Here is a 15,422-nt window from a genome sequence, read left to right as displayed (position 1 = left end):
CTCAAATAACATATCACGGAGGTGAGAAAATGAAAAAGTCCAAATAACCTAAGCTTTTCGCAACACACCCAGAGGCCCACAAACACTCAGGTATACACACAGTATGTGCTATGTGTTGCCTCTGTGGGCAGTTGAAATATTTGTTGTTTTCGGCTGAAGAAATCAAGCCAACCTTATGATGAGAGGCCAAAGGAGAGTCATGAGGTTCTCACTAAAGCAAAAGACTACTTCCTTTTGGTCCTTTTAGGCTCCATTCCTTGTATTAAAACTATCCCCAGACTGCCTCCTCTGTGTGTGTGTGTGTGTGTGTGTGTGTGTGTGTGTGTGTGTGAGAGAGAGAGAGAGAGAGAGAGAGAGAGAGAGAGAGAGAAGTCAACAGGGAAAATATAGGATATAGAGGGAGAGCATGTTCACCAGACCTCTTAATTTGCATACACCCAGAGAAGTAGCTCTGTGGCCATTTGTCTAAATTAACTGCTCTTATCTGCTAGGGAAAAAACTCATATTTCCTCAACAGGATCAAATAATACCGCCTGGTCCAGACCTCTTAGTTAATTAGGGTCCCCAATTGCTAAAGCTGAAAAGACCAGGATCTACCAAAGCATTTATAGTACAAAAAGATAAGGGGCAGGACTTGGAGGATGGTCCTAGATGATAAGTCATTACCTTAGAAGAAGGCTAAATCCTTTCCTTTCTATCTCAACAGAGCAAAAATTTGGAGCTGTCTGTTTCTGTCCCTCCCTCCCTTCCCCCCTCTCCTCTCCCTCCTTCCTCAACCCCCTTCACTCCTCTCTCTCTCTCTCTCTCTCTCTCTCTCTCTCTCTCTCTCTCTCTCTTTCTCCCTCTAGGGAATAGAGAGGAGCAGTTTCTCTACAAAGTGAATGCCCCCATAATGATCTATCAGGATCTAGGTGTTGGGTACCAATACTGCAATAATCCTCTTGTTGACTTGCTTGTAAATACCAGTAATTCTTGTCTTCTCAGGTGCTGTGTGCCTCTATAGTATTTACATTCATAAAATGCAGATTTTTCAAGTGGCATAACATCTTAGACCATTACCAGTTCACAGTGAGCCAATGATGCCTCCCAGCACTGGCTAGGAGATCCCCAGTTCTTAGCCCAGATCTGCATAAGGAAGCAGAATGAGATAGAGAACACCTAAATCAATAAGTAGCATCCTCCACAGCAACACTCACTTTCCTAACTTGTCTTTTTGTTTGTTTGTTTTTCTTTTTTGAGACAGGGTTTTTCTCTGTGTAGCACTGACTGTCCTGGAACTGGCTCTGTAAATCAGGCTGGTTTCAAACTCACAGAGATCCACCTGCCTCTGCCTCCTGAGTGCTGGAATTAAAGGTGAGCACCAAAACTGCCTGGCCCAATTTCCTTTTCCCAACCTCACAGTTGCTAGAGTAGGGTCAACTATATCCTATCAAATTGTTTCCTTCCAGAATTTTTTAACATCGAATAAACACAATATACACAATTTTAAAATTTAGAGGGGGGGACACACAATCTAATATTCTTTAATATCCTTTTCTTCCACCCTATCAACATGTGATAAATTTTCCCTTGTTAAATGCTATCCAAAACTATGATTTTTTTTAAAAAACTACCTACTTTTCAGATATGCCATAATTTACATGTGTTCCTCTTGTTAGCTAGTCAAAAGGCTCCCAGGTTCCTATATGATAAAATCCAATGTAACAAACAACCTTACACATAAATCATTGTTCTAACCTCCAGTCACCTCAAGGAAATGGGTTCCTGGAAGCATCATCACTGGAACACAAGTTTAACTCTTTTTGATTGAGGTTTGTTTGATTTGAAACAAAGACTATCTAGCCTTGTGCTCACTATGTAGCCCAAGACAACCTCAACTTTGCAGCAATCCTCCTACCTCAGTCTCTACAGCGTTAGGATGGCAAGCATTCACCATTGTGACTGCCTGGCTGGACCGTTTAACATTTTTAACACTGCAAGCCCATCACTAAGTTAAATTCCAGAAAACTCCTCTCTGCGTAAAGTCTCAGCTGCATGATGTTACACTAGGTTTCCCAACAGTGGTGACCCTGTGGTACCAACCTAGCTATGGAACTCACAGTTCACTCTTCACCTGCTCTGGAAGAAAGCACAATACCAGCCGTTCTGTTTACCTGCTTCCATATATACCACTTGTGATATGACAAGAGTAAAAACCAATCAAAGAAAAGCAGAAGGGGGCGTGGCCTGTGAGAGCGGCCACAGTGTTTCTGATTTCTCTGTGTTGCCTCCGTCTTCTGAGAGGGTGGTTTTAGAGAAAGTTTAGGGGCCTTATAGTGGGAGTCTCAGCCCTTCAGTGCCCAAAACTTCAACATCAAGACCTCTAAGCTTATGTCGACCATGCCCAAGTGACAGTTACCTGTAAGACCATTGTTGACTTGCATAAAGGCTGGCAGTTTCTCGTCACATTCTGTCTTCCACCGGGTTAAAATCTAACCCCAAAGGCAACAGTAGAGGCCCCATCATCATTTCAGCTTACCCATGGGTAAGTACAAACTACCTCACTGACCTCTCTCTCCTTACCTCCACAGCATAGTGGAGACTTTGCAATGGAAGGAATTTCCTGGAACTTAACTTCACAGCATATACTTAAAAGTATTTAAAATACTAAATTGGAGCCTAAGAGATGGCTCCGTGTTTAAGAGAGCTTGACGGTCTTCCAGAGGACCCAGATTTAGTTCCCAGAATGCACACAGAGACTCTCACACATCTGTAACTACAGTTCCAGAAGATCTGCCACCCTTGTCTGGCCTCTACAAGCATAAAATATGTACATGGTACACAGACATACATGCGGGGAAAACAGTCATATACAGGAAATAAAAATAAACGTCAACCATTCAAATAGACCGAACTTCTACATGCTTAACCGCCTCTTCCCTCTCCTCCAGTCCCAAGAACTACTACTTAGCTTACTCCTCATTCTCTCTCCCATTCTCCCCTTCTACACCCTCCCCATCCTAATTTACCATCCAACCAACACCATATTTAGGGTTAGGACATTCTCTGCTCACCGCTGTTCTTCCTCTTCAGTAAGTCTAAAGTAAGGAGAACAAAATTAAAAATAACTGATATTGGCTGAAATAAAGTAATTTGTTTGCAGCCCCTTCTCATTCACAATGTCAACCAAATAAAAAGGGGGAGTAAATCAAAGATTCAAAGCTCATGGGATCCAAACAGCATTTTCTACCTACAAAAGGACTTCTTTGGGTTGTCCCTAAATCTGACAGGCAGAAGCTCACTAAGAACCAATGAAGTTGTACATTCACTTTCCTCTGGTCACCCAAAGCATAGGTATCTGACACTATACACAACAGGAAGTTGATAAATACATTTGGAAATAAATTATTTAGGAAAATGACGTGAGGAGTACTTTTGCTCAAAAAATAAAATTGTATAATAAAAACTGGACAGACTTTTATCACACAAAATTGTTAATTAAGATCTGTGCTCTACTACATTGGTTATGCTCTCAGGATTTAAAAAAAAAAAAAAGTGCTTAGAAGTCCCTTCAAGAGCCCCCTGTTTTTCCTATGTGTCGCCACATCACATGTCTCTTTATTCAACTTTAGTTCTTTCTGGCTTATCAGAGCCAATAAAAGGAAGTATAAACCAGGACAGAAACAAATCAAGACAGGAAAAATAACCCACCATAACTATGAAGTTCCTGCACAAGGGGGCAACACTGCCATCCTTGACCCTTTAATTGAAAAGTCAGAGTAGGATAGCCACGATGTGAATGATATCTTTGGTATGATGACTAAGATCAATATGGACATTGCCAACATAGATGAGCACTATTCAGAGAAATATGTAAACTGTAGAAGCAAGTGGCTTTTGCTTGCTGTTTGCTTGGCATAGCTTCTAAGCCAAAGCCATGACCCAAGACTCACCCTAGGAAGAGATCCTTGAATAGTGAGTAGTTCTGTACCTTTGCCCTGGCCACACAACTAAGGAAGGCTGGAGTGAAGGGAAGCAAGGGGTTCATAATGATGGAGGGAAGAGATATATTATATACTGTAATACATTATAATACTATGAGTTATAGCCGATCTCAAATATAAAGGATTGTAGCCAGTCTCAAATCTAAAGAATCCTGAATGGTTACTAAATTTCCTTTCCCTTGGTCATTTAGTAATAATAATAAACAATGTATTTCCTGCTCCCCTAAGGATTGCAGAACTATCTAACCACATTTTATGGAAATTAAGGTCCCAAAATGGGAAGTTATTAAAGAATGAATAAAAGAGATGAAAGTCAACGCCAAGGCTTGGGGTGTAACTTAGTGACAGAGCACTTGCTTTAACATGCTCAAGATGCTGGGTTCAACTCCAGACACACACACACACACACACACACACATTTTCCGTTCATGTTATATATGAATACAACTTGAAATTAAGTAATCTATATACATGTACTACATATTTGTATGTATATAAATTCTACGTGTGTGTGTGGGGGGATGAATTCTAGGCTTCCCAGCCCATTCATCTTCCTCTGCACAAAATCTTGTACATGGCCAGTTGTCCACAAATGTTTGAAAAGTGAATAAGTTTGTGTGTTACTACATTTAACTAACTATTTGCTTAAAATAATGATATGAGGTTTCCTGGATCCCCAGGAGAACTCAAAGTTCTGAGGGAAGCCGTCAGCTGGTTCCAGTACCTCTTGGCTCTCACTCTAACACAGACCTGTTAGAGTGCCAACACATTGGCTTTCCCTGTGTTTGGATAGAATGTCATTTACCAGATTAGATGAAAATAGCTTTTTCAAGTCGACCAGGAATTCTGACTGGAAGTCACAGGTATCTACGTAGGTGAAAAGAAGTGACATGAAGTCTTCCTAAATGAACACAATTTGTTTCAGAGAATCTATCTTAAGATGAATCGTGTAAGGGGTGAAATCAATTTAAAGGGCTCCCTGACAGTCAAAGGCTGGGAATCACAGGGCTACTGCTTTCTCGTAATTCAGAGAAAGCCCAGAGAGTCTTCATGACATGGCCACAGTTAGGTGTCAGCTGTCTGTGGCATACATTTTTCTGGGTTGTATTTTCTTCAGTATTTTATTATCAAATAAGGGCTCCAGGTTTACATCTTATATCTATACAGAATTTGTTACAGGATGGGGAAGAAGCTAAATCAAAGCTTGGTCAAACCTCTTTAGCTACAATCTCTATCAGTTCGCACACCCCCTCAAGCCAGCCAGTTATACATTAAGCTAATATTCTTCACTAAATATTAATCCATGCAAGCCAAAGAGCAGGGCATGAATAGGGCAAGCAGAGGTAGAAAGTCCCGCTCATCTCCTCCCCCTATTCAGGAAGGGTGCCATACAGATGAAAAGAACTGGCTTTATTATTAATATCTGTTATTTCATAGAAATGTATCTGTGTATACGATTATGTATTTTATATGTATTATAAACATATACTATTGATGCTTACTTTCACCTGCCATGTTGTATTGTTTTTACACATGTAGTGTTAAGCACTACAGCATACTGTAAATGAGAGTCAATCAAGACACTTTTAAGACAATGCAACAAACTGGGCATCAGTGGTGCACGCCTTTAATCCCGGCACTTGAGAGGCAGAAGCAGGCAGATCTCAGTGAGTTCGAGGCCAGCCTGGTCTACAAAGCAAGTAACAGGACAGCCAGGATTGTTACACAGAGAACCCTTGTCTCAAAAAACAAAACAAACAAACAAAAAGCAAGAAAATATAACCTAGAGTTAAGCCATAGCTGTAGTAGCAATGACTTGACAAGTCTGAAACTGTAATGAAGACCATTCAAACCAAAGCACAGCGCAACCTGTGTATTGTATCTATTATAAAAAGGGAAAATGTCTTCTCATATTCAGATCCTAATGTATAATGCCTATGTGCCCAGCTGTAACTGTGAGTATCCTATGCTATTTAGAAAAGAGATCAAGAGAGGGTACTATTGGATGATGGGGAAGGAAAGAATGTAAGCAAAGGGACCCATGTGTCATAGAAAAGGATATAAAGCTAATGTTTTTCTAGTTCCAACCCTGTAACAGGTTTTCATTTTAGTTGTAGGTAAGTACAAACCCCCAAGTGAGGCTCTATGACTTCAGAAAGCCCATTCTAATTGGATAGAAGTTCACAGAGATGCATAGAGTTTGGGACAGGGCAAGTATCTGTTTGAGTGGCTACCTTAGTCTAGTTGTATGTATATGTGTGAGTTCATTACAATAAAGTGATTTGATTAAAGTATAAATACATAGAGAAAACACTCATCTAAATCAGTTGTTCCCACATCATTTGGTCTCCATGGATAACAGTTCTCCTGGCACACACACACATACAAAAATTTCATTCACAAAATATTTTCTTGATACTTTACATATAATAGTTGTCCAATATTTAATATTTTGACATTATTTTATGTGTCCTCCAAAGCATCGTCCTAATTGTGATTCCCCACTTTTATTTTAAAGACAGGGTCTCGGTCTGTATCGGAACTTGAAGTCACAATCCTCCTGCCTCTGCCTCCCTAATGCTGGAACTAGAGGTAGTGCCAGTACATTCATACACACACACACACACACACACACACGCACACGCACACACATATATATATGCATACATATATCTCCTTAACAATAATCCAATGGAACTTAGAAAGCTAATGTGTGACATGTTTGTGGATTGCTAAAATTTACTCAGTGTTCTTTCATACTCAGCATCACAATTGTTCCCAAAGGCAGCCCTGTAAGTATAATATATTGCTACCTTTCTTAAACTAACCCCCAAAGGTAAATACTATATTTATTTTTGTCTATTGTCAGCTCATAGATAGAAGGCAACCTTTGTAGAAGCTGAGGAGGCTATCCTTGCTTCCAGTTGAATCCACACAACTATCACTGTAGCTGTCAGTTCTTGTCCCACAAATATTTGTCAAATGTGTAAATAAGTTCTCTGTCGATTACTTTAAGGCTGTTTGGTGGAAAGCAGATAAGGGACCCGTGATAGGATATCCCAAGTACAGTTCAGTAGTCTGTTTGCTATTTAAAAAAAAAATGAAGTGAAAATGCTGGAAATAAAATACAGCTTCTACTAAATAAAGCTGAGAATAAAAGGGCAGCACCCTTGGGTATGTGAGGAAATCGATGGATATCCAAAGTTGTAAGTATTCCACTCCTAGATTTAAACAGCTCTCGCTAGCTCTGGATATTAAATATTTGGTTAGTGGAGTTTTTCAGGAGGTGGAGTAGAAGAAAAGTACAGCCATAGTTCACAGTGCTCTCAAGACTTTATGGCAATTCCTCTTTAGCCTTAAGTTGCTTCAAATTTGATTACAAGCATATATATATATATATATATATATATATATATATATATATATATATATATCTTTACCCTAACTTTGGTCAACAGAAAAAAAGACAACTCCTTGAGAATGAAATACGTTTAATTTTAAGAAGCAGTAACAAATCATAACATACAAGATCTCTAGGGTCTAAGCGCAGGCCAAAATCTAACTTCATATACAAACGAGGGTGCAAATTATAACCTTTCACCAATTACAGTGAAATTCCGGACTTTGCCCCGTCAATCAATAGATGTTCCAAAGTTACCCCTTAGAAGAGATGCCAACTCAGGGCGACATCTGCGGCCCTGCCCTGACCAGGCAGTGTACATCTGTCTACCCTACCATCCTGTCATCCACCTTCTGTAAACAGTGGGCTAACAGACCCGTCCCTGCACCTGCCCTTAAGCACCAGAAGTCCAGACTGCTAACTTCAAATGTTATTTGCAGTCAGTCCCTGTGAAAGAGCTAATAAATGACTTCAGGCTTGACGACAACCTCGGTAATTCCTGAAAATGCACAACAGGAAATATAACTATCCTCCACCCTCCGGAGCCATTCATCAAGAGCAGCCCAGAGTCCCGAGCCACCGGGAGGCCAGTGGCAGAAAGCTAACCCCAGCACCACTTTGCCTCCCGGGCACAGACACAACCAAGGACAAGGAGTACCCACACGGGGAGAGAGGAGGGGAGGAGGAACATGTCCCCAAGTTTCAAACACAGAAGATCAAGAAGGACTGCAAACGAGCTGGCAGACGAGTGACAACCTCTACTGCCAGCCCCCAGGGTCTTATTTACGTTCGACCACCAAGGGTCTTGGCTCCACCGGCTGACCCGGGTGTCTCACCTGGTGCTCGAGCACAGTCCTGGCTCAGGGCTGAGGCTGCCGGCCTCCTTCCCTTTCCCGGCTCCTAAAGGACAGGGCGCTGAGGGTGGCCAAGGATCCGAGACCCGGGGCCCAGCGGAGGCACCGGCTGTGGCGTCCGGGCCCTGCGCTCTCACTAAGGCTTCCCGGGCGGCTCAGGGGCGCCGGCCCCCAAGGCCGTGTGGCGGGGACTGGCCGGGCACCGCGATTGGCCGCGGCCCTCATCGCTCGCCCAGAGAGCCCGGCCGGGGCGGAGAGGAAGTGGCGGCTGCCGCTCTGCACCAACCATGTTCCGCCGGCGGGCGAATGCCACCCGGCGCCCGGAGCGGGTCGGAGGGCACGGGGCGGGCACTCGGATCTCCACCGCGTCCCGGACACCCCCAAGGGCTCGCCAGACCCCCACTCCTGCCCGCGGGGGCGCCGCTCGGTCCCCGGAGGCTCCCCGCCCCCACACCTCGCCCATTCCGTAGCCAAGGCGGGTCTGGCCCAGCGCGCCAGGCCGGCCCGGGGGCGCCCGCGGGGACCCGGAGGCGCTCGCAGCTAGGCCGCGCCGGGGTGTGTGACCCCTGCGCTCAGAGCCCTCCCGGGACGCGCCTCTCGGGTGCCTTGAGCGCTGAGACAAGTGCAGTGACAAAGCCCCGAGGCCAGGCCAGGCGCTGGCCGGCGGGTAGGAGGACGCGACGTCCCTGGCGAGTGGCGGCGGCCCAGCCCCCGGGAAGCCGGGCGCGCCAGCCAGGCCCGCGCCCAGCCGCGCGCGGAGCCTGCCCGGCCCGAGTAGCCGCTGGCACCCGTCACCCGATCCCGAGCCCCGTGGGCGAGCGCATCCAGGGAGCGCCTCTCAGCACCCATCAAGTTTACAGTGGCCATTGCCCCGGCATGGGTATCTGGGGACCGCGGGTGCCAGTCTATTTACACCGCAGACTGCCAGGAGAGAAGGGCCACCGGGTACCGAGAAGGACCGGTTCCCTTCTTCGGACCTGGTGGCGACAATGTCTGTAAACACACACAGGCGCACACACGCACACACACACACACACACACACACACACACAAATTTTAAATGAGGCCCGACTCCAGCGGACCTGCACCCAGAACGCACGACACCTGGGGCGCAGAATCACACAGAGCAGATCTGTGTCCATGGAGCCACCTCTTCGCATCTGCAAATCCAAAAGTGAAATTAAACCTCCACTAACCTCCTCCTCCCTCTCTACCTCCTCCTCCTCCTCCTTGCAGCCTCAGCAGTCCCAGTACCAGCAACAACAGCAGCAGACCCTGCTTCCCCTAAAATCAGATGATCCATAACTGCGCCGACTCTTCCTCCAAAAATCGGTATTAATATTTATGAACCCCGGCATTTTCCGTCTGCAAAACATCGTGTCAAAGCATCAGGACGCACATACATACAGAGCTCCTCCTGTCCCCATCAACATGCCCTCTAGAGAAAACACACGCACAGTCACAACTATTATTTGAAAAAAAAAAAATGTTACCTCTCAGTGTGCTTTTTTTCACGCTACCAATACAATCCCGCAAGGTGTAAGTGTTGTTAGGGTGTGTAAAATGGAAATGAAAGCCCGTCAGTTGAATAATCGCAGGAGCAAAACTAAAAGTTACTCCCCGGCTTGCCTGAGAACAGTCCAGATCGAAAGCAAAACAAGGAGAGGAAACTGCGAGGAGCCGAGGCTGGAAATCCCCCCACCCCCGCCCTCTCCCGGCCCCGCTCCCTCCCTCGCTCCCCCTCCGCCCTCCTCCCTCCCCGCCCTTCCTCCCCAGTGTTTGTTTCAAGCTTGTGCAACCCGGAGGTGGAGGCAGAGGGAGGGCTCCAGCCGCCAGCCGGGAGGTGCGGAAGTTCGCCACCGCTGTTCATTGGCGGGCAGCGCGGCTTTCATCATTTCTCGGAAAAGTCAATTTCATTTTCACTTCCCCTCGTCGCGGCTGCGGGGAGCAACAAGCGGCTGTGCGTGAGTGTGTGGCTCGCGCCGAGGGGCGCTCGCTCCTCACCGCGGCCACGCTCGAGTGGGGGCTGCAGAAGTGGCCGGCCAGGCGCAGGCTTGGGATCTGGCCACCAGCTAGTGGCCTTGGGGAAGGAAGGAGGTACCTGACTCTGCATCCTACCTGAAGGTGGGAACGACCAGAGGTGGGTGGGATGGGAAGCCTGGGGACCCTTTCTGACCTGTGGGTTAAGTGTTCAGAACCTCTGTGCTCAGGCTGCACACACAAACTTACCTTGGAAAGTCGCCCGCTGCAAAGGAATGCAAGGAACGAAGTCTGCTGAAAAGAGGACATTACTTGCCTTCCTACTTTATTGGATCTCCTACTGGGGCTGGGGGCTGAAGAGCCAGCCTGGCATGCTTGTCTGTGAGCTGGGATAATTTGAAAGGCCTTCCCCTAGTAAGTCACCCTCCAATGCTACTTTCACGTTCAGTGAGATGGGCAAGGCTGTGCATTACTTAACTTAAAATGATTTGGTTGTGGCTGGCCCCCGAGATTAATGCTGCATATTACTTCTAAGTTCAAATTTGACCTTCTTATTAGCTGAACATCCTTGGCTGCTGTCCTCCACGCTGTACAGTGGAGATAATAAAGAATTCAAGAAGGTCGGGTACCTCTGACAGGTGCAGCAGCTGTTGCCTATTAGCTATACTAAGCCAGCTCACTTGGAACCTCCTCCTCTTTGCTTGTTGAACTTTAAAAGTATTTTGTTACATTTAGTTACACCTGTTTCTTCCTTGGTTTACAGTTTCATCAGCCTTCTCTAGTCACTAGAGAAGGTCCCATCCTAGGAGATTGTAGCTACTTATGTGTACACATCTGAAAACGAATTCTACCTCCTGTTTGTCATAGAAGTAAGTATTCCATTCCACAGACAGGAAAAGGAAGAGTATCTATGTACTTATGGTAGGATATGGGTGAGATTAAGGACTCTATCTTGTCTCAAAAATAGATTTCCCTCATACACACATTGTCCTTTATTCCTCCCCTAATAACACTGCACAAACATTGTTTTCATATTTCATACATCAATAATCATGGGAGTATACAAACTGTTTATCAACTAGGCACCTAAGTTAAAAACCTCATAACTACCAGTCAGTCTTTTCTCGCATGCTTTTTGTGTGCATGAGTACATGTGGTATGTTGTGTGTGTGTGTGTGTGTAAGGCATGTACTCAGGCCAGAGTGCCCTGCTCTACCGTTCTCTATGTTTAAGACAGGGTTTCTCACTGAACCTAGAACTAGACTGGCAGCCAGCTGCTCTAGCAATCTCCATATCTGTGTCAGTCACAGCACTGGAATTAGGTGGGCACATAGCCAGGCCTGGCTTTTCAAGTGAGTGCTGGGATTTGAACTCAACTCCCCATGCTTTCGCAGCAAGCACTCTTCCCCACCTAGTCCTCTCCCCAGCCCCTTCCTTTTGTTTTTTCTTTGAGGCTGTTCTGCTCTTTTATTTTTGCTCATTTGTTTGTTTGTTTGTTCATGTCTCTGTCTGTTTTTACCCCAGATCTTCCAGGCTAGCCAGAACTGTAGCCCATGTAGCCTTAGCTCTCAAATCCTGGAATTATAGACATGTGCTGTCTCTCTTAATCGGTGCCTAGACAGATTGTCTTATCTTCCCTAGGACAGGGGGAAGAAGGGAAGAAAGGGGTCTTTATGAACTTGTGGCTCATTCCAGTATTAGTTCAGCGTCCTTTATGTATAGGCCCAAGGAGAAAAATAAACAGTGAGGTCCATGTGGGGCCAACCAGTGTCATCTTCTGGTATCCATGACAGTAGCTGCCTCAGTGGTGAAAACTGGGAGGAGCCAGGCAGGACATGTCCACAAACCTCTACCCTGAATCCTAATGACTTATGGCCATACACAGAGGCTGCTCCTGGAACCCCCATTGCTGGGTGCAGAAAGCATCCCGACTGTGTGCTTCTTTCTGATTATTGGCCTGGCATCCCAGAGCCTTCTCTAGATGCTCCATCAGGAACTGGACCTGCCTGCCCTGAGTGCAGCTCCATCTCACTGTTTGAGAAAGAGCAATGCCCTAATGATGTGTGTATTATGTCCTGTATGGTTAGATAAGCAGCAAAATGTTTGCTTGGACTGTTTTGGTTTTTGCAGTTGTTCTTAATACCTTCCTTCCCACAACATCCATACAATCGGTTGTATCAGTGTGCATCCAGTCACAGTCAATCATGCCCTATACATGCAAATGCAATGCCCCAGTGTCTCTGGATGAGGCACAGCCTTCAATCATTGTGGTTCTCAGCAACCCTCCCAGTCCCCTTCCTTGGGTTCCTCTACACAGTAGACACATTGTTATCAAAGTTAAGCAGAAACTTATCTCACTTAATGCCCAATTCTGGTCCTCTCTCTGCCCCTCAGAAACCCATCTGGAGCTTCCAGAACAGAGCCAAGTTCGTTATAAGACACATAAAGTCATTTTAATGTGGTGGCAGACTGCCATCTAACCTTATGTGCCACCAGTGCACCCTAAAGACCTACATCCCTCCCTTGCTAAGCCAGCTGGCTTCCTTTTTATGTAGAACAACAGAGTATTTCTCAAATTCCTTGTTTATTATTAGCTTGGTGTCCTGCACATACATGTTCAAATATGTTTGAATTCACAATTCCTTGCTTCTTCCTCTAAGTGCTTACAGAATAATCTAGACTTTCTTGGAACATCTTATATGTCAATAACATTTTAAAAGATTTTATTTTACATGTATGAGTGTCTTGCCTAGGTGTAGATATGTATGTGCATTGTGTGTGCGCCTGGAGCCCACAGAAGTCAAAAGAGGACATCAGATCTCCTGTAACTGGAAAATTGATGGTTGTGGGTCTGCATTTGGGGGCCAGAAACTGAACCTTGTCCCTCTGCAGGAGTGGTGAGCCTTCTTAACTGTTGAGCCATGACTCCAGACCCCTTTAATAATATTTTAATACAAATGTAACTGATTATCATTATATGGAAGTCAGAAAACATAGAGTAACTGAAAGAAAATAGCATTGCTGAACATGGTAGCACACAGCCTTGATCCCAGCACCTGTGAGGCTGAGGAAGGCTAAGTTCTTGGCAAGCCTCCCAGGCTTGCCAAGGGAGGACCTTGATTCAAAGAAACAAGGTTGAAGATATAGCTCACCTGTTAGAGTTTTCTTAATGTGAGCAAGAACATGGAATCCAGGCCCCACCATGTGCATGTAGGTACACACACACACACACACACACACACACACACACACACACACACACACGAGGGGAAGGAAACCTAAGATTTTAATTATCAGAAAAGATCTACCAATATTTGTATGTGCTTCCAACTAGTAATTTTTCAAATGTGCTATTTCATGTACAGGCTGTACTTCCCATCCCCCTCTGGGCTTACGTGATATCTTTCTGTCCTGTTCCATTTCTTGGCTGGCTTCTCTTTTTCTGCCAGCCCCTTAAATTATGGTGTTTCCAAGCATTCTATCTCCAACCCTCTTATTTTCTCATTTTATATGCTCTTTATCTTTGGGTGCTCTCATCCACGCCCAGAGCCCCAGATATCACTACAGATGGTCCTCAACTTAAAGATCATTCTACTTACAATTTTCCAATTATGCAGTGGTACAAAAAGCAGTAAGGATTCAGTTGAAATTTTGCATGTTGGTCTTTTCCTGAGCTAGTACTATGCCGTGTAATACTTTGTTGCCATGTTGAACCATGGCAGACATCCTCATCTCCTAGGCAGAAGGAGATCACCAGGTGAAACAGCCCGCACCCTGCAATGTACAGTTACTAAAATATAACTTTCCCTAGGCTAGGTATATTAAATGCATTTTAGGATACAGTATTTCCACTTGTGATGGGTTTGTGACAGTCAGGCCTCTTATGAGAAACATCTATATTTGGTGATGGTTTCAAAATAAAATTCTGAGCTACGATCATATCACCTCCTAGATACCTACATACATACATATTCCAAATTTAAGTCAATACTCACACAAGGAAAACACAGACAGGGTCTCCCTATATCACTCAGACTGCCTTGAAGTCAGAGTCCTCCTCGATCAGCCTCACAAGTTCTGGGATTACAGTCTAAAAGTATACTCCATGATATCTTTCCCTACAAACTCAGATTTGTCGTTTTTATCAAGAGCCGGAAGTCTGGGAAACATCACAGCCCCCTGCCCTGCCCCACAGACAACTTTTCTGAGCCCCAGGGGCTCCCCTAGGCATAGGCACTGCTTGCAATTTTCCAGACCCTTATACTCATAAAACCTAGGATGAATAGCATTGCCTTTTTATGTCCTTGATGAAATGCCACTACCGATCGTAGATATAAATATGACTCAGAACATCCACATGGTACTGATACACACAGTCATGTGTGTATTGTTCTTTGATGATACACACACACACACACACACACAAATTAATCTCTGCAGAAAGTCAATCAATATAGTAGAATACAATACTTTTGATAGTCTGTGAGAAAAGTCTCATTTACTGAATGATATTAAAGTATTTTCTCAGGGATTGAGTTTTTCATCTCTTCTGCAAAACGGATGCCCTGCAGAATCTTCCTGGGTGTATTACAGTGTTTTCTGTCTCCTCAGGAAGGTTGAGTAAAGACACTGGTTATTTAAACAGGGTATGTGGGTGGTAGATCTCTCTGAGTAGCTCTTGACTAAGGGGGAAAAATGAAGATACACTAAGAGCCCCTTTTTAAATGAATGGGTTTTTAATTTATCTTGCTGATGAGTGAGATGCTTTAACAAAGTAATCATTCAATTAGCAAATATTTGCTGGGTGCCCAGAATGTGTCTCAGCACTGGCTGCATAGCAGTGATCCAAAGGAATGAAAACCACTGTTGTCTGTGACTTTTTTGTTGTTGTTGTTGTTACAGTCTAGTCAATTACTGTATTCATTTCCATTGCAGCATCTCAGTAATGGCAGGGTCATGGCCTGTAGCTATTATAGCATCCCTTAGAATTGTACATCATAGCTCTAAGAAGATACAATATATGGTATGTTAACTGGAGTTTTTGAGATGAAGTCAGAGACCCTCAGCACACTGCCAGCTAATGTTCCACTTCCATGCTGGCCACTGGGGCTCTCCTCCAAGGTTCTAAAATTTGGGATGGGGAGAGGGCATAATATGAGGGTCCCACACTTGCCAGAGCACATGGTCAATGTGAAGGTAAGTCTT

General features: G+C 44.7%; 1 protein-coding gene across 4 annotated transcripts in view; it reads right to left on the bottom strand.

Moving 5' to 3' along the window:
- Irf2 (interferon regulatory factor 2) overlaps nucleotides 1-9,932 on the bottom strand; it is a 103,740-nt gene extending 93,808 nt beyond the window's left edge. The window contains exons 1-2 of one of the 4 annotated variants that reach the window (XM_051182402.1): nucleotides 9,731-9,932; nucleotides 9,434-9,602 (exon numbers count right to left, since the gene is read on the bottom strand). Coding sequence is in view for 1 of the 4 variants with exons in the window: in XM_051182400.1 (XP_051038357.1) it covers nucleotides 9,320-9,397 (78 nt within the window). In the remaining 3 variants the exon portion in view is untranslated. The other 3 variants (XM_051182401.1, XM_051182400.1, XM_051182403.1) reach the window with 3 other exon arrangements.
- Between the last annotated feature and the right edge of the window lie 5,490 nt (nucleotides 9,933-15,422).

The sequence above is a fragment of the Phodopus roborovskii genome, unplaced genomic scaffold, assembly GCF_943737965.1.
Source record: "Phodopus roborovskii unplaced genomic scaffold, PHOROB, whole genome shotgun sequence".
In the NCBI taxonomy this organism is placed as follows: Eukaryota; Metazoa; Chordata; class Mammalia; order Rodentia; family Cricetidae; genus Phodopus; species Phodopus roborovskii.
This window is presented reverse-complemented; position numbering and strand designations above follow the sequence as displayed.